Here is an 18,747-nt window from a genome sequence, read left to right on the forward strand (position 1 = left end):
GTGGGAGCGACACAGGTGCGGGCGGCCTGTCGCCATGGAGACAGTGACAGCTCTGACAGGCCTCGGCCGCTCAGGACTCCACTGGGCAGTTCAGTGAGGTGGACCCGGCCTGAGCCGCCTTCAGCGAGCAACCAGGCTGGCTTCAAGCTCCTTTCTGTGGCTTTTGTTTTGTCAAAACCTGTTCATGATGACGGGGCCTTAGGGCCCAGGGAGTGGGAGCCGGCACCGCCTCCATGGCCTGCGGGGCTGTGTGGGCCCCCCCCTCCCCCCGCCGAGTGCTCGCAGGCCATAGACCACAGCCTGGGCCCCTCGGGCCTGCCGGACTCGGCTCCTCCCTCCGTCCTCCCTGGGAGGCCCTCCCAGCCCTCCCACAGCCCCCGCACCGCCCGCTCAGAGCCTCCCGCCCCGGCCTGTGCTCTCGCTCCCTGACCAGGGCAGAGGGGCCACTCAAGGCCTGGCCTCCTGCAGCTCCAGTTCCCCACGGCGGCCACCAGGGTGCGCCCTCTGCCCTCCCCTCCCCTCCCCCAGCCCCCCCTCAGCTGCAACTCCCCCTCCCCGCTCCTAGCCCCTCTCCCCCCCAGCCCCTCTCCCTCCCCCCTCCCCTCCCCCCTCCCAGCCCCTCCCCTTCCCCCCTCCCTCCCAGCCCCTCTCCCCCCCACCCAGCCCCTCCCCTTCCCCCCTCCCAGTCCCTCTCCCTCTCCCTCCCCTCCCTCCCAGCCCCTCTCCCTCCCCCCTCCCAGCCCCTCTCCCTCCCCCCTCCCAGCCCCTTCCTCTCCCCTCCCCACCCTCCCAGCCCCTCCCCCTCCCCCCTCCCAGCCCCTCCCCTCTCCCCCCATGCGCCCACGGAGGGGACGAGGCTGGGGAGGGTGGAGACCACGAGGACTGGGAGCTGGTGGTGGAGGGGAGCCTGGGCTGCGGGGAGGATGGTCTGGACACACAGGTAACCAACCGGCGGGAGGGTGCAGCTGAGCACTGAGATCGAGGTCCGGTCCGCCGGCTGGGCGGGACCCTCCGCTCCCAGCACCTCGCCTAGGGACGAGTTCACGCTGCGCCCCGCGGGCACACGGCGCCAGAGCCCGTTCCTAAGAAGGGAGTCGACGCGCCGCCAGCAGAAACCACAGGTTTATTAACTTAAACACGTCGGCCGCACGGCGAGCGTGCGCAGGGCCTGGGCAGCGGCGGTGCTCCCGCACGGAGCGCGAGCCCGCGTGCCCTGCAGGCAGCGTGCCCCGTGCAGCGCGCAGGGGGCACAGGGAGGAGCGGCCACTTCACAGCTCGAGGCGCTCACTGACTGACACGTGCGCGTGGAGGGCACCGGGAGGGCGGGCGGCGGGCACTGCTCCTGCGGGGGGGGGGCGCGGGGCGGACCACGCGGGCATGCAGCGGGCGGCAGACACGGACAGCGGACGGAGGGCGGGCCCACACCAGCCCTGCCCGGGGCCCGGGAGGGAGCCCCCAGAGTGTGACCGAGACCCCGAGAAGCGCAGTCACCCCAAGTTCGGAGCGCTGTGAGGACGGCCCGCCCGGGCGGCCCTGAAGGTGGGAAGCTCCATTTCCCTTTGGTTGCACACACCCACTTCTCACACAGCGGCAGCAAAGCGGAGGGGGATGGGAAAATTAGAAATGGGAAACGAGAGAAAGCAGAGCAGATCGGAGGGACAGAAAGGTCAGCCAGCGGTCCCGGAGCTGCCCGGACCCGCCAGGAACAGGGTCTGGCCGTTCTGTCAAACACCGGAGCGGGGACCGCAGTGGAGGGAACGTTCGCGGGCACGCGTCCGGACGAGGGCCGCGGCGTCTTGGCAGGAGCAGGCGAGGAGCAGGCGGTCCTCGGGCCTGGGCGGCCTCCGGGGGCTGTCCGCGGCACACATGGACAGCAGGGCGATGGCGGGGCGGCGCAGGCCGGCCGCCTCCCGCCTCCGCAGGCGCCAGGGCGTCGTCCGGGGCGGAGACACGAGGCCGGCGTGGCACGGTGCTTAGCTGCCAGGAGGAAGGGGAGAAGTTAGCCACGGCCTCCGGGGCCGAGCCCGCTGAGGTCTGCCTAGAGGGAGCGGCCGTCATGAGACCCACACCGTGTGCCAGAGACCACACCCATGGAGCCGTCAGCACGGGCAGAGCTGCGAGTGCGGCCAGGCTCCACACAGGGAGCAGCGAGTGAGGAAGGAGCAGGCCACCGGGAACGGACAGGATACAGTGCCCCTGGCTCCCGCCCGGGGGAGAGAAGGCCCGTCTAACGGCAGCCTCGCCCGTTCGGGGTGAGGTGCGCCAGCCCAGCAAGCCCAGCTCTGGGAGCCAGGAGGGCACCGAGGCCCCAGAGCGGCAGGCGGCCTGTCTGCATGACTGAGGCCCCGGAGCTGGCAGCCCAGGCCCAGGCCTGCAGGAGGCGGTGCTGCTGCCGCAGCCGCAGCCCTGCACGCTCCCCACTGCGCGTCACGCGGGGAAAACTCGGGAGCGGCCACACAGCTCTGGGCGCCCGGTCCGGCCAGGCAGTGGCGCTCACAGGACACGGGGTGCGCGCCCGAGAGGCTGGCCACCAGGAAGTGCTTCGCGAGGGACAGGAGTGGGCGAGAGGCCGCGCTAACGGCCTCGGCACAGCGGCTCGGGGACACTAGGACGGGGCGCCTCGGCCTGTAGGACGCTGCCCTCTGCACGTGGACGGCCATCTGTCCCGTCCCTCTTTGGGTTTCTCATGATTGTGACATTCCTTGTGCACAGCATGGTCTTTAGACTGAAGGTCCACTTCTCGTTTCTCCCTGTGGATGCACTTTTGACAGACCCAGCCTCATCCCCGTGCACCTGGCGAGGTCTGGACGGGGCGAATCTCTGGGGTGAGTGAGTGTGCGCTGTGTGACCTTCACCCCTCCCCCTAGACAGTAAGGGGTGAACCTGGCGAGAGAACCGCTGAGATCAGGAGAGGCCACACCTGCACAGAGACACCCTCTCGCTTCTCATCAGCCCTGCTCCCATCAGGCCCTCCACTGCAGCCCTCCACCCAGCCCGGGTCCACGCACTGCCGGCTCCTCCGTGTCCCTCTGCCCGCCTGTGCGGACGTCATGATGCTGCAGAGAAAATCCCAAGACTCCACCAAAACCAGAAACAACAAACACAGTCAAGCTGTGGGATACAAAAATCATTGTGCAAACCCACTGCCTTCCTCTACACCACATGTGTCAAACACAAGGCCCGCGGGCCAAATCCGTCCCGCCAGGCCTTGCAATGTGGCCCGCACCGCGCTGTCATCACTGCACTCCGCTGCGTTTCCATCACAATGACAGTTTATGACTGTTCAGTAAACCATTCGGCCCGCGATTTAGGCTGGATTTTAGATTTTGGCCCCTTCTCTGATTGAGTTAGACACCCCTACTCTACACTAATAACGAAACTCCAGAAAAAGACATGCCACAAAAACAAAACAATTCCTTTGGCAATTGCAACCAAAAGAATACCTAGGAATAAACTTAATAAAGAACATGACAGACTTATATACAAAAAATTACAAAGCATTATTAAGAGATTAAAAAAGACAGAGCATAATGGAAAAATATTTTGTGCTCAAGGAAGGGTTGGAAGAATCAACCAGTTAAAATGGCCGTATTACCCAAAGCAATATGCAGATTTAGTGCATTCCTTGTCAAAATCCCAATGTCCGTTTTTAAAGAAATAGAATGAGGAATCATCAGATTTGTATGGAACCACAAAAGACCCCGAACAGCCAAAGCAACCCTGAGAAAAAAAGAAAGAAGCTGGAGGTATCAGCTTCAAATTATACTACAGAGTAGTATATTTTGTAGATAATATATGTAGATAATTTATGTAGATAATCAAAAAAGCATGGCATTGGCTGAGAAACAGACTCACAGACCAATGGAACAGATATAAAACCACAGGCACATGGGCAGATAATTTTCACCAAAGCAGCCAAAAACACAATGGAGTAAACATGGTCTCTTCAATAAATGGTGCTGAGAAAACTGGAAAGCCACATGCAAACGAATGAAACTGGATTGCAGTTTGTCCCCATGTACAAGTTAATTCAAGCCCGGCTTGTCTGGCTCAGGTTGACCCATGAACCAGGAAGTCATGCCTGGTTCGACTTCCATCAAGGCACATGCCAGAGTTGCAGGCTCATTCCCTGGTGGTGTGTGTGTGTGTGTGTGTGTGTGTGTGGCAGCCAATCAATGATTCTCTCTCATTATTGACGTTTCTAGCTCCCTCTCCCTTCTCTCTGAAATAAGTAAAAACATTAAAAAATTAATTCAAAATGGATCAAAGACCTAAATATAAAGCCTGAAACAATAAGTTACACAGGTGAAAATATAGGTACCAAATGGATTGTAGAGAACATTTTATGAACTTGACCCCAAAGGCCAGGGAAGTACAGGCAAAGACAAATTAATGGAACTTTATCAACATAAAAAGCTGCACAGAAGTAACTGACGAAAAAACAGAGGCCAACCAGGTGGGAGATGATATTTGCAACAGTAGCTCCCACAAAGGTTTGATCAAAATATACAGAACTCATAAAACTCAACACCAAACAAGCGACCCACTCCAACAGTAGGCAGAGGACCTGAAAACACACCTCCTCTAAGAAATATGAATATCCAGTCCTAATATATAAAAACGTAACGAACAAAGGCTCCACCAACTGGAAGTCAGTCCTGGAGGCAGCCATGGCAACCCAGCACTCTGACTGCTGCTGCTGAGGGTGCAGCGACCCAGCACTGACTGCAGAGGGGGCTGCGGATCAGGCCTGAAGAGAGGCCTGGGAGAGAAGCAGGGTCTGATCTGTAGCCTCAGTGGCAGCTGTTGATCAGCCCTTGCCTCTTTTCTCTCCAGGCCTCCACGGGGGCTGCTCATCAGTCCCGTCTCTGATCAGGCCTGGAGATAGGCTCAAAGACACTGAATGGCATAGATACTAACCAATCAGAACCAAATCTGGGTGAAGTGTGAGGAGCCAATGGCTGCCTAGAAAGTGAGCTTTTGATGCTGACTGGCATAGAAACTGACCAATCAGAACCTAATCTGGGTGAACTGAAAAGGCAGAACCTAAGGTGGAGGCTGAGGAAGGGTTTTAAGGGCAACAGTTGTTTGGTGTAAGGTATAAGAAAGTGGTTCAATTTTTTAATTACTGGTTTGGCAGTATAGTGCATATGACTGGCTATTAGTCCATATATAGGGATTATATATTTTTGCCAAGAGGATCTCCTGATAAGCAATCCTATCCTATATAATCTATCTATACTACCAAAAAGAGTAATATGCTAATTACATATATCGAGTCGACCAGCCATATCCCAGACATCTGATTTCCTTCCAGACAAATCCACGGTGGTGGTGGCCAAGGCATAGAGGTCAGTTGGGGGTGAGATCAGGTTGGCAGGGGAGGGCAGGTAGGGGTGATCAAGTAGGCAGAAGCAGTTAGGGTCAATTAGGCAGGCAGACAGGCAGGTGGGTGGTTAGGAGCCAACAGTCCCAGATTGTGAGAGGGATGTCCAACTGCTGGTTTAGGCCTGTGGGATTGGGCCTAAACCGGCAGTTGGACATCCCCCAAGGGGTCCCCAATGGGAGAGGGTGCAGGCTGGGCTGAGGGAACCCGTGCACGAATTTCATGCACTAGGTCACTGGTATATAAAAAGATATTCAACCTCATTGGCAATTAGGGAAGCGAAAATCAAAACTACAATGATATACCACCTCACATCTGTTAGAGTGGCCATTATCAATAAGACAAGCAATGGCACGTGCTGGAGAGGGTGTGGAGAAAATATTCTCACCTCACTGCCTGCTGGTGAGAATATAGACGGCTACAGCCACTATGGAAAGCAGTCTGGCGATTCCTCAGAAAATTAAGAATAAAGCTACCATACCACCCAGCAGTCCCTCTCTGGGTATGTACCCAAAAAACTCGAAATCATGTATCACAAAGATATATGCCCCCTGTGTTCCTTGCAGCATTATTCACGGTGGCTAAGACATGGCAACAACCACAGTGTCCTGTGGCAGAGGACCAGACACAGAGGACGTGGTCCATACACACAATGGAATACTACTCAGCCACCAGGAAGGACGAAATAGTGCCATGGAGGGACCTTGAGAACACTGTGCTGGTGAAAACATCAGCCAGAAAAGGCTAAGAGCCATGTGACTCCACTCACACGTGGGTTATAAAACTGAAACTCGGGAACAGTCAGCACGAACAGTGGGGGTTGCAAGAGGGAAGAGGCTGGGGGAGAAGGGCCTAATGTGAGGTGACAGAGAAATGTGACTCTGGGTGGTGGACACACGGTGCAACGCACCGATCTTGTCACACAGAAACTCACACCTGAAACCTGTATGTTCATGGTGAATGTCACCCCAACTGATCTAAATAGAAAAGATAACAAAGTAAGAAGTCAGTGAATGACGTCTGTGACCAGCTGGTGGGTGGCCTTGGGCTGAGGCACCCGAGGTGACACTGACACTTTAGAGGGCTCCGATCCCCCCCTCACCCCCACTGCCCGTGCGTCAGTGACGTCAGCCGTCCTCCCACACGGCCCGAGTGGTACTCACAGCCCAGCCCGAGGCGCCCTGGTTTCCGCCTGGCCCTACAGGGAGGCGCTGCGCGGTCAGCCCACACCGGACCCATGGGCCCGCCTCCGGAGAACTGGACACTCCTGGCTTTTACCCACTCCCACGTGTGCTGCCCTCTGGGAGCAGCGCCTGAGTGACAGCCTGGCGGCTGGGACACTCGGTGGGCGCCGCGGGGACACTTACTGGGGGACACTTACTCGGTGGGCGCCGCGGGGACACTTACTGGGGGACACTTACTCGGTGGGCGCCGCGGGGACACTAACTTGGGGGACACTTACTCGGTGGGTGCCGGGGGACACTAACTTGGGGGACACTTACTCGGTGGGCGCCGCGGGGACACTAACTTGGGGGACACTTACTCGGTGGGCGCCGCAGGGACACTTACTTGGGGGACACTTACTCGGTGGGCGCCGCGGGGACACTTACTTGGGGGACACTTACTCGGTGGGCGCCGCAGGGACACTTACTTGGGGGACACTTACTCGGTGGGCGCCACGGGGACACTAACTTGGGGGACACTTACTCGGTGGGCGCCGCAGGGACACTTACTTGGGGGACACTTACTCGGTGGGCGCCGGAGGACACTAACTTGGGGGACACTTACTCGGTGGGCGCCGGAGGACACTAACTTGGGGGACACTTACTCGGTGGGCGCCGCGGGGACACTAACTTGGGGGACACTTACTCGGTGGGCGCCGGAGGACACTAACTTGGGGGACACTTACTCGGTGGGCGCCGCGGGGACACTTACTTGGGGGACACTTACTCGGTGGGCGCCGCGGGGACACTTACTTGGGGGACACTTACTCGGTGGGCGCCGCGGGGACACTAACTTGGGGGACACTTACTCGGTGGGCGCCGCGGGGACACTTACTTGGGGGACACTTACTCGGTGGTGTGAAAGAAAAGACCCACATGCTAACCTGATAAGCTCAGAGGAGGCCTGCATGGCAGTCTTGCAAACTCAGAGACCTAAAATAACCACAAAAGATGGTTTGAAAATTAAATATTTTAACTACAAACAGGTTATAGTGGGTAGTCATGTCCTAGGCCGATATTTTCCCAAAGATCAACTTCGATCTTCATCACTGAGCCCATTTGCCTTTTGCCTCTAAGATAACATATCTGTGAGATGTCTGGGTAACTTGTTACTTCCCTTTATCTGGAGCCCCTGTGGTGGGCGCCAGGACAGATGCCTCAAATTCCTTCTTTATCATGTTAATTGTTCCTGTACTCACCTAAGTGTGTGTCCATCATTTTATTTTATTATTTTTTTAATATATTTTATTGATTTTTTACAGAGAGGAAGGGAGAGGGATAGAGAGCTAGAAACATCGATGAGAGAGAAACACCGACCAGCTGCCTCCTGCACACCCCCTTCCAGGGATGTGCCCACAACCAAGGTACATGCTCTTGACCAGAATCGAACCTGGGACCTTTCAGTCCGCAGACCGATGCTCTATCCACTGAGCTAAACCAGTTTTGGCATCATTTTACTTTTTATCCAATCCCAGGGGTTTCCCACCGCTTTGCTTTCTCCCGCCTCCTTACTCCATCACCCATGAATTTCACGTAACCCACCTATGTCCCTCCTTTGATTTCAGTGTATAAATAGAGAAATGTAACCCGCCATTCTTCGGAGCATTATCTCAATCCATTGAGGCTCTGCTTCCCGTCATATGTGGACACTTTGGCTCAAATAAACTCACAAAAATTCTTTACAGGTTTCAATGTTTTTTTTCGTTAACAGTGGGCACCTAGGGGACACTTACTTGGGGGACACTTACTCAGTGGGCACAGTGCGGACACTTACTTGGAGGACACTCATTCAGTGGGCACCGCAGGGATACTTACTTGGGGGACACTTACTCGGTGGGCACCACGGGGACACTTACTTGGGGGACACTTACTCGGTGGGCACCGCGGGGACACTTACTTGGGGGACACTTACTCGGTGGGCACCGCGGGGACACTTACTTGGGGGACACTTACTCGGTGGGCACCGCGGGGACACTTACTTGGGGGACACTTACTCGGTGGGCACCACGGGGACACTTACTTGGGGGACACTTACTCGGTGGGCACCGTAGGGGACCCCGAGCGATGGAAGTGCACGTTCTGCCACTTGCCGTCCCGGCGGTGCCACACGCGCGTCTCCTCTGACTGCATGGTGCGGGGCTTGCCGCCGCCGTCCGTGTACTGGGTGAGTCGGATGTAGGCGATGCAGGCCGCGTCCTCGCCCAGCAGGTGCACATGCGGGTTCAGGAGGATCGTGTGGACGGGCTTGCTGCCTTTGGACAGAGCTGCAGAGAGGAAAGAGCACTCAGCTCCCATGTGCAGAACCACCCGCCCTTCAGCGCATCAGCAAGCGAAAGCCACTCCTTCCTCCGATCCGCGGGCTTCCTAGAGAAGCAGGGCCTCGGAGGCAGGGCCGCGGGACACGTGGGTCGGCAGGAGAATGGAGACGTGTCTGTGACGGGAAGTGGTCACAGACTGACAGGCAGGGCAGGCTCCGTCTTTGCCGGGTGGGAGCTGTGGAACAGTCATGGAGGCCCTTCACTCAGCATGCCCACCCAGGCCCCAGCTGCCCACCAGGGAGCAGCCAAGGCTGCACTGGCGGTGCTGCCAGGAGGACTAGCGTGGAGGTCCGAGCAGAGGGCGCAGGTCCTCACAGGCCCCCAGCAGGGTGAGCCATCTGACTCTTGGGCAAACCTGCTCCCGGGCTTGGGGGGATGCACGAGCTGGCGCCAGACCAGCCGTGCCCACGGAGGTCGGCGGGCACGGAGGGCACCGTGTGGAGCGTGCTGGTCAGGCAGGCGTTGCTGGCCAGACCCGCTCCCTCCCCTGGAGCTGGGGCAGAGGGGAGGCCACCTCGGAGTCTTGGGAAGCCAGTGACCAGTCAAGGCGTTCCCTCCACAGGCTGAGCCTGCGGGCGGGCCCTCACGCAGCTCGCCAGAGCCGCCCACGTCCGGGGAGGCGTTTCTGTCACTGCTCTGAGCGTGGTCTCGGAGACCACAAAGCCTTCACCTGCGGCCTCAGGCCACTGGCCTTTGCTCTGACGGGAGCACCGGGGGGCTGGGCTGCTCTCTGACTGTCAGCTTCTTTGCTTTTTCATATGAACAATGTTTTATGAAAACTTGAAATAATGCATTTTTGGAGAATTCACTTTGCTGCCTATATCACACCTTTACTGGGGCTTATACGGGTGTATTCAATCAGCATTACTTTTTATACAAAACCTGGTACTTTTCAAAACACACTAACACTTTTAACCCTGTCAATGTTTTAATGTTATTTATTTATTTTGAGGGGGGGGGGGAGAAGGAGAGAGAGAAACATTGATGGGAGAGAAACATCAACATCCACTGGCTGCCTCCCCACTGGGGATCGAACCTGGAACTTGAGCAAGTGCCCTGACCAGGAGTCAAACTGTGACCTCTTGGTACATGGGATGACTCTCAGTCTACTGAGTCACACCAGCCAGGGAACCCTTTCAATTTTTTCAATTTGAAATACTGAAAATACTCATTGCATAAAGGAGCCAAATAACCTGCAAACGGGAGAAAGTGCAAGATCGGGGGGAAAGTTATGTCATGGGTGTAGGATGACTGTACCATTTTCAAAGTAGAACCGATGGAAGTCCATCCCTTCTACCAAGTTGCCCAGAGCTTCCGGCTCAAAGGCAGTGAGGCCCGGGTCACAGATTTTTCTGTAAGAAAAAAACCACAAAACAATGAAAATTATCAATGAAAGAATTCCCGTATCTTGTTGTTTCACACATATCCATTCTGGTTCACCCAAGTCCGTGAGAAGAGTCTAAAAGACACAACTCTAACCCCGAGCAGCCCCCACGTGACGGGCAGACTGGCACGGGGTCCAGCAGGCGCCTTCCCGCCTCCGCAGCTGCTCCAGCTCTAAGGGATTGTGTGCACACGCTGCCCTGGCCCACCAAGCCCGCTCTGGCTCTGAAAGGAACACGTTTGGGCGACTTGTTACCCCTTCTCCATAGTGACACACTGTCTGTCTGACCGCCGTGAAAGCAGCTGTCACATCCCACACTTCCTGCAATGCTCACAAGCTTAGGCATCCTCTGCTTAAAGTTTAACTTTCAACATGGAGTTAATGAGTGGTTCAAATGCACAGTTTTCCTTTTAATCCTAGAAGTCCGATTCAACAAAGCACTGCCCTGTTTAAATACGTCTTCAGAGAGCCAATGGCTTTCTTTTAACACCCATCATGTGGCAGGTACTGTGCTAAACAAGCGATGAGAGCACAGCAATGAACCTGAAAGCGGAATAAGCAGTCTCCATGAGCAGGCCACTAGCACACGAGACGGACAGACTGAGGAGAGGAAGGAGCTGGAGCTGGCTCTTCCGTCTGGGCAGTTTTCCTGGAGGGCGTGGGCAGGCAGGGGGTGGCTGGCAGAGCTGAAACGCAGTGGGCCTGGGGCGCGGGTGGCCTGCTGGAGCATCGCTGGGTGTGCAGAAGTCCCCGGGGCACGCGGGAAGCAGCTCCGGGATCGGAGGGCATCCCAGGGAGTGACACAAGCTCTGGGCGTGAAGAATTCATGGACGTTCACACGGGAGACGGAAGCCGCAACAGAAGGGTTCTGGACTAATCCGTGTTCTGCTGGGTCGGCACACAGATTCCACAGGGCAAGTCCCCCCTGGGGCGGGAGGACGCTTTCACTGCCAACAGAACTCCCACATCACAGGCAGACGCACTGCGCTCTGCAGCCCGTTCGCAGGACGCGGGGCTGAGGGTAAGAACGCCGAGGATGTAGTTATAGATGGAGCGTCATGGTGGCTGCTCCGTGGTCAGAAAGCCTGGAAGGGGCGTGGGAGGGGCGTGGGCTTTGCCTGAGACTCCGGTGGGCTGGTGGTGTCAAGCTCAACGCCAACACATCCAGCCTCTTTCTAAGGAGCCATGGGAAGCACAGTGTTGCCATGGTGACCACAGGCTTGTGCGGGGCTAGGGTTCCTCCAGAGATGACGTGGCTGTCAGCACCGGGGAGCCGAGCTCCTCCTCGCCCACCGCACGCTCACTGAGACCACTCGCTATGACAACCCCTCAGCCAGCCTTCGAGGCTCCATCCATCTGAAAACCTGTTCATCCGTTCTCTCATGCACGATGCACATACGTGTCCCTCCCGTAGCACTCTGCATTAAGACACGGCTCAGGAAGCTGCATGTGGCCTGTGGGTGCGTGCTCGGGACAGGGTCTCAGGCGGATGGCTCACGAGAGAGGGCGCAGCCAGGCCACCACAGGCCAGGGCACCAGGACTGAGGGTCTCCGAGAGAGCGTATCGCTGGAAACGCCCTTTGAATGGAGAAGCAGGGAGTCCCGCTTGCCACTCTGCCTGGCCGTGCCCAAGGGAGCATACTCCTGTCCCACAGGGGACATGCGTGCACTTGGAGCTGAGCAGGAAGCGGCTTTGTCTGGAAGGGCACCTGGTGCGACGTCTACCAGCAGGAGCGCGGGGGCAGGTGTCACTCCGGGCCACATCTGGAGCTGAGGCTTGTACTAGCACACACACGTAATCTGGGGAACAGTCCACACATGTGCACATATACACCAGCACACACACCCTGTAGAGCAGTCTGCACAAACGCATATGTGCATGTCTGCACCAGCACACATGTAACGTGGGGAGCAGTGCCGGCCTTATTCAGACTCACGCTGTCACTGTCTACAGGTGCCGCCCAGTGTAGCCGATGCTTAGGGAAATAACTCCTCACATCGAATTCGGGAAAAAGTGGGAATCCCCAATTTGTTCCCCCAAAAGCAGCCTAGCTTTTTCCTTTTTAAAAACAATCTCTCGTTTTCTCTCCATTATGCTGATGCCACTGGAATGTTCTGGAAACACGCTCACATCCCGCTTGACCTTCAGTGACTGCATGGGCCGTCAGACCACCATCTCTCTGCCCGTCTGCGGCTGCGATGACAGGTGTTTCCATCTGTTAGGAACGTCGCTTCAACACATGTCTCGGGGGCTCGGGGTCTTGTCCACATTTCAGACGCAAAGCCCAGGGCCAGGTGACACACTTGTGGTGGAATCCTCAGCCTCCGGTGAGGGACTGCCTAACCGTCTCCTCCCACGGCAGCCAATGCGCTTCAGCCAAGGGCGGCTCTTACGCTCAGCACCGCCCGGGAGCTTCTGCTCGCTACGCCCTCCTGCTGCTGTCTGCCTCCATTTCCCGTTCAGGCAGCCAGCCAGTCATCTCCTCACGGCGGCCACTCCCTCTGCTTTACCGAGGCGGCCCAACCACAGTCAGACCCTCTCTGCTGCCAGGGAGCAGCCGGGGCAGGGGGTCCAGCCGGGGCAGGGGGAGCAGTCGGGGCAGGGGAAGCAGCCGGGGCAGAGGGAGCAGCCGGGGCAGGGGGAGCAGCCGGGGCAGGGGAAGCAGCCGGGGCAGAGGGAGCAGCCGGGGCAGGGGGAGCAGCCGGGGCAGGGGGAGCAGCCAGGGCAGAGGGAGCAGCCGGGGCAGAGAGAGCAGCCAGGGCAGAGGGAGCAGCCGGGGCAGGGGGAGCAGCCGGGGCAGGGGGAGCAGCCGGGGCAGAGGGAGCTGAGACCAGTTTTCACCTCACAGTCAGGCGGAGCTGCTGAAGCTGGAGGCTGCTTGACATTGCTGACACCCCTCTCCCCATGCCCCTCTCCCCTGTGCTCCTCTCCCCGCGCCCCTCAGCCCTGCACCCCTCTCCCTGGCGACCCTGCGGAACTGCAAGGACATGTTGAGTGCCCTTGTCCTCTCTGCTTCCTGCCTGTTTTGCCTGGAGGGGTGGAGCTCACTGAGAACCCCATTCCTCTCAGAAGTCCTCCTCTCCTGAAACGCTGACGCGCCTACCGGACTCCTGGGCACGGAAACGCCAGGAAGGCTGCTGCGGACATGAGCCCGGGCCCTGAGGACGCCCGCCCGCCCGCACACGGCCCAGCCCCGGCCCGCACTCACGTGTACGCCTCGAAGTCCCCGTTGTTGATGGCCTCGATCAGCTGCTCTGTGACCTTGATGATCTCCTGCTTCCGAGCTAAAGGCAAAGGGACAGGCCGGTGAGAACGAGGCCCAGGCACCCTCCCCCCGCACCCCCCTCCCGGCCTTCCTCCCTCCGGCGCCACAGCGGACAGCCCCAGGCAGCCGTCTCCCCTCACACGGCTCAGCAGCGGCCACCGACCTGGCTCCTCACTTGGGGCCTTCTCGGCCACCCAGGACCGCAGTCAGGGCTGCGCCCCCAGGCGGCCACGCCCTGCTGCTTGTGCACAGCGCCCGGAGGCCCAGGTTCTGTTCTTATTTTTTATTAAAATGAACGTAGCTCAGTACCAGGTTTATTTCCAATTTTAGGCTTAAAAATGCTTTTATTTCAGAGAGAGGAAGGACGAGGGAGAAAGAGAGAGAATTATCAGTGATGAGAAACACTGATCGGCTGCCCCCTGCACGCCCCACAGGGGGAGAGCCAGCAAGCCAGGCATGAACCCTGACCTCCTGGTTCACAGGTCAATGCTCAGCCTGGGCATGTACCCTGACCTCCAGGATTGAACCCTGACCCCCTGGTTCATAGGTCAATGCTCAGACCCACCCACAGCGTTTGCGCTCCCGCTCCGCACAAGGAAGCCACCAGAGCCCCGTGCCCTGAGGGGCCTTCAGGGAACTGACCGCACGGCTCAGGGCCGGGGCCACTGCTCACACGGTCATCATGGGCGTCCACGCTGCCCCGTGCAGGACCTTCGCCCAGCCCACCCTGCACGCTAACAGCTGGCGTGGCTGGAGTTCCACCTGGGACTTTCCTGCACACACCGCCACCGGCCTCGTCTGAGCCCCCTGGCAGCACAGCCGCTGCCTCCCGGGCCCTCCTGTCCCACGTGACCAGTGCAGGGACCCTCTGAGGCTGGGTCGGCTCTGGCTCTGACAGCACCCTGAAGGCTGCCGCTCTCTGTTGCCCTGAAACCCCGGAACTCCGCAGAACCTGTGCTAAAGCAGGGGCCCCACCCCCGCAAGGCCCCAAGGCCGGCTCCTCCTCCATGTGGGCTCCCCGTGGGCCTCCCAGACTCCGTTCCGCCACCCCGTGTCCTGGTTGCTACGGCTCGTCCCTCTCTGAGCCCTGCAGCTGCCCCTGCCCCATGCTCACAGGCCTCCGGTGACGGGCAAGGCCGAGCTGCCCCACACTGACCAGCAGCGCAGGGAGAAGTCGGCCGCTGACCTCCCGTGGGCCCCGCGGAGCAGTCACCTCCAGGAGCTACTGCGTGATTATCCGAGGAGCCGGCCGTCAGGCTCCAGCGCCTCCTGCTCACACCGACTGCAGACGTCCCCACGCCATCCAGGGTCAGCACAGCTCTCCTCCCTCACTCACCTTGACCCCCATTTTCCATGGAGCCTGCGAGTCCTCCCAGAGGCTCACAGCTGTCCCCCATACCACCTGGGAGCGTGCCAGCACAGCAGGCCCGGGACGGACCGGCTCCCCCGCCCTGTCGCTGGCATCCAGCCGGCGCCCGGCACCTCTCTGGCCAGCACGTGGCGACAAGCCCTTTCGTCAGGACGTCGCTGGTTTACCAATAGGTGTTCACAGGTCTGACGGGGACCGACCGCTTCCTCCTCCCACCCAGGACGGAGCGCTGGCCGCGCCAGTGCCTCGGCAAACGCCGGGAGAGACCCGTCTATGCACACGAGTCCCTCTGGGGACACGCCGTGCCAGCAGACGGCGATGCCGCAGCCTCAGGCCGGCAGGACCACCACAAGCGAGGCCCAAGCAGCCGGCACAGGCGCAGTGAGATAAGCCGCGCGGTGAGCCAGTCCTCTCGAGGGAGCGGAGGGCAGAGAGGCCCGGTGTCAGGAGGCTGCAGCGGCCTCTGGAGCCACCGGTCTGTGGAGGGAGCTCCTCACTGCACCCGGCGCAGGAGCCAGCCGGTCTGCCGTGAGCCGGCAGGAAGGGAGCAGGCCTCACGCCTCAAGTGGACCTCGTCCAGTGTGAGCGGGCGGCTCACACTTGTGAGAAGAACACGTCATCTTTCCTCCAAAGAACAGTTAGACAGCCACCGTTTTGGACCACGTGACTTGGCAGCCGCCATGTTGGCCGCCTGGCTTGCAGCGCCCCTGGGGGCCGCCCTCTGAATTAGCCAACCGTGAAAGACTGTCCACCTGGAGCAGAGGACAGGTCACGTGCGTCAGGGTGATAAGCTCCGTGTGCTCGCCTTCCAGACCACGTGTGTACACCTTCTCCGTGGAAGTATGCTTGCCTGCTGCCTGGCTGCCGAGCGCTGTGTGTTCTACCAGGACCCTGATTGCTAACACACTGAACCCGGGCTCCGCCTGAAGGTGTGCCTCTGCCGCGGGCGGCGCACAGGGCCCGGCCCGCCTGTCTGAGGTTGTCTGCTCGCTGTCCGCGCAGGGAGCGTGGTTAAGGCGGCCTCTCTCCCCACTCAGAGCCGGCTGGGGCTGCGAGGCGGGGTGCTCAGCAGCTCCTCAGCTCCTCCAGCCCCTGGCGCCGGCTCCGTACTCCGTATTCAGAAATCGTCATCTTAAACGAAGCACTAAAATGCCTCTGGCCTTGCCGAGCTCGCCTGACACTGAGTGACGGGCCAGGACCGTGACTCCTCCCTGCACATCCCCGGGAGGGAGCGGTGCCTGTGGCTTCAGCAAAAGCAACCACAGCCAGGGCCGCTCTCACGCTTTGGTGCTTTAACGGGAGCCTCGCCTCGCGGGCAGTTTCCCGCCAACTAGCAGCTGTTCTTAGCGGCCGGACCCTCACAAGTCGACCTGTTGGTTAACATGGAGCGTCACTGCCATTATTTTGGCCTCTGGAATGGTTTAATAACTGTAACATTCTACTTAACTATAAGGCTTGGGGACCACCACCTTTCTACTAGACATGCTTTTAGGAAATACCCACAAGTCACCTGCTCAGTGAGCCTCAAGATAAAAAAGTTAAGTTACTGAAGCCACTTTGTACTTTGCTGGACCAGAGGCCAGGCCGTCTGTCCAGGGGCTGGGCCGGCGCAGGGGGCCAGGCGGCCTGCTGCCTGGCCTGGGGCTTTGCAGCCACTGCGGGCCCAGGCAGTGTGTCGCCTGACCTGGTCTATCCCCGGGTCACCCTGACCACTGCCCGTGCCCACGCTCCAACCAGGCAGGTGATGTAGGAGAGTCCACGGCAGAGATGTCACGTTAGAAATGGAGGGAAGAGATGGCGGTACCTTGGAGCAGACTCCTGCAAGGGCGGGTGGGAGCTGTGTATTCTGAAGGACAAGCAGGAGGACTGGCTGAGAGACTGGCTGTAGGCAGAGGCGAAGCTGAGGAGACACGCTGTTCAATGGGGACAGGAGTGTTGGAGACACGCGGCCCTACCCCGTCCGGGTAGACTCACTCGTCTGTGAGGAACTCGGATGCAGGAGAGCAGTGCAGCTGGACAGACGCTGTGCACAGCACAGACAAGACAGGAGGGGAGGGGATGGAGGCACGTGTCTTGGAGGTGTCAGCGTGAATGGTGTTCGGGATGTAAACTACAACCTAAGCAACATGGCATTGTCTTACAGCGAGTTTTTATATTTGTTTTTAAAGAAAACACAACTGAAGTCAAACCTCAGCACAGTGCTTCCATCTCCTGCTCTGCTCTGAAGGTCACCAGCCACTAGAGGCACCTGCCCTCGAGGACCAGCCACAGGCCAGGGCGCTGCCACGCAGCCAGCCGGTTGTGCCAAACACAGTGTGACTGTCACGAGGGCAAACCCTGCTCCACAGCCCCGGACAGGGAGCTGCCTCCTCCACCACCAGGGCAGGCTTCGTTCACGCGCTAAGGAACTGTCCCAACAGGTGGCACTCCGGGGAGGGGCCCCCAGGCAGCCTTACAGCCTCCCCCGCTGCTCCACACCCAGCACAGTCTTCTCTCAGACCTGGAGTGCACCCAGTACGTCACACGGTGCTGTCTTGTTAGGAATTCCATATCCCGAGCACCACGGAAACCTGTGGACTGGCCCACAGAGCACTGTTTCAGTGGACGTGGACGTTACTCCTTGTTTTAGAGTTATCTGGACACCAGCCAGAGACCAAGACGGTCATTGTCACGCAGCACTGTCTGGTCTCTTCCGGTCCCGCTCACGGGCAGGAAGCGTGGCTCTCGCCGCACAGCGCAGCTGCAGGCCCCGCAGGACATGGCTGCACGGCACGGACGATGGAGACACCGCTGTTCTGATGCCAACGGTGAAATCTCTCACTTCGAGGGACCCCTCCGCTGAGTGCCTTGCCCCAGCCATGCCGCTCTGCTTCCTGTGACACCGTGGGTCTCCAGGACCCCAATGCAAACCAGGCTACCCAGGGGAACGCTCTGCGACAGCCACGGACCAGAGAGCAGGGAGACAGAGGCTGGTTCCGGGGTGCACATGCATGAGATGGTGCCAGGGGTGGCGAAGACACCTGCTCAGCTACAGGACCTGGGCAGCTGCCCCGCGGAGTCAGGACTATGTCACTAAGGACAGGAAGCCCGCCGACGCCCACTCAGCACCGCCACCGCCATCGGCAGACCCTCCTCACCCAGGAATGGTTTCCTGGGTGCACGCAGCACATGCACAGGTGTTTCCTTCTGACTGGTCCAGTCACAAGTTGGCATGACGTTTCTAAACTGTCACTACCAGTTTAACATCACCACAACCTGCTAAGATCCCACCTGTTGTCTGTGGAGTACAGAAAGGAGTGCCGTGTGGGAAGACTGACAAAGTCTGTACATGTACCAAAACTCCAATAGAAGGCTAACACAGAGGACGCTGTTTCTGTATTCCTAATAGCACTGGTGACTTAAAACGAACATGTTCTGACACACACGAGCTCGGAGGGGCGCCCACTCCTGCCTCCTCGTACCTTTCACATCTTCGTCCTCGATGGTCGTGTTGGAGCTCTCCGTGGACTCCTGTGGAGAGGAAAACACACACGTTGCAGACAGTGAACAGCTTGGCTTATTTTCTTCCTAGGAAACCGGCGAGTGATGCTCACATCATGCAAACCCCTCAGCAGGCATGTGCATATCTGCATGCAAACGGACAGACACATCCTACGGCGTTCACAGAAATGAAATGCCAAACGCTGCAAACACGGGGAAGGGGCACCCGTGGCCTCACCTCGGAGCGGGACGGCGGCGATGGCACACAGCCTAAGGCCGTGCCTTTCGGGACTGAGGGCCGTCAGCACAGCGCCCCAGGTG

The 18,747-nt window shown here is 58.9% G+C and overlaps 2 protein-coding genes across 14 annotated transcripts in view; one reads left to right on the top strand and one right to left on the bottom strand.

Annotated features, from left to right (window-relative positions):
* Positions 1–397, top strand: part of ANK2 (ankyrin 2) — a 177,211-nt gene extending 176,814 nt beyond the window's left edge. Inside the window, exon 54 of the mRNA XM_045586032.1 lies at positions 384–397. The gene's annotated coding sequence lies outside the window, so the exon portion shown is untranslated. The remainder of the gene's footprint in view (positions 1–383) is intronic.
* A 710-nt stretch (positions 398–1,107) lies between these two features.
* The window catches only part of CAMK2D (calcium/calmodulin dependent protein kinase II delta), a 146,452-nt gene continuing 128,812 nt past the window's right edge, over positions 1,108–18,747 (bottom strand). For 8 of the 13 annotated variants that reach the window (XM_045586042.1, XM_045586041.1, XM_045586038.1 and 5 more), the window contains 6 exons: positions 18,408–18,456; positions 13,521–13,596; positions 10,185–10,279; positions 8,645–8,873; positions 7,494–7,542; positions 1,108–1,977 (listed from right to left, as the gene is read on the bottom strand). In XM_045586042.1, the coding sequence (XP_045441998.1) occupies positions 7,503–7,542; positions 8,645–8,873; positions 10,185–10,279; positions 13,521–13,596; positions 18,408–18,456 (489 nt within the window). In that variant the 3' untranslated portion in view covers positions 1,108–1,977; positions 7,494–7,502. Of the gene's footprint in view, positions 1,978–7,493; positions 7,543–8,629; positions 8,874–10,184; positions 10,280–13,520; positions 13,597–18,407; positions 18,457–18,747 lie in introns of all 13 variants that reach the window. The other 5 variants (XM_045586034.1, XM_045586039.1, XM_036450118.2 and 2 more) reach the window with 3 other exon arrangements.

This window comes from Pipistrellus kuhlii, unplaced genomic scaffold (assembly GCF_014108245.1).
Source record: "Pipistrellus kuhlii isolate mPipKuh1 unplaced genomic scaffold, mPipKuh1.p scaffold_m20_p_21, whole genome shotgun sequence".
Classification (NCBI taxonomy): domain Eukaryota; kingdom Metazoa; phylum Chordata; class Mammalia; order Chiroptera; family Vespertilionidae; genus Pipistrellus; species Pipistrellus kuhlii.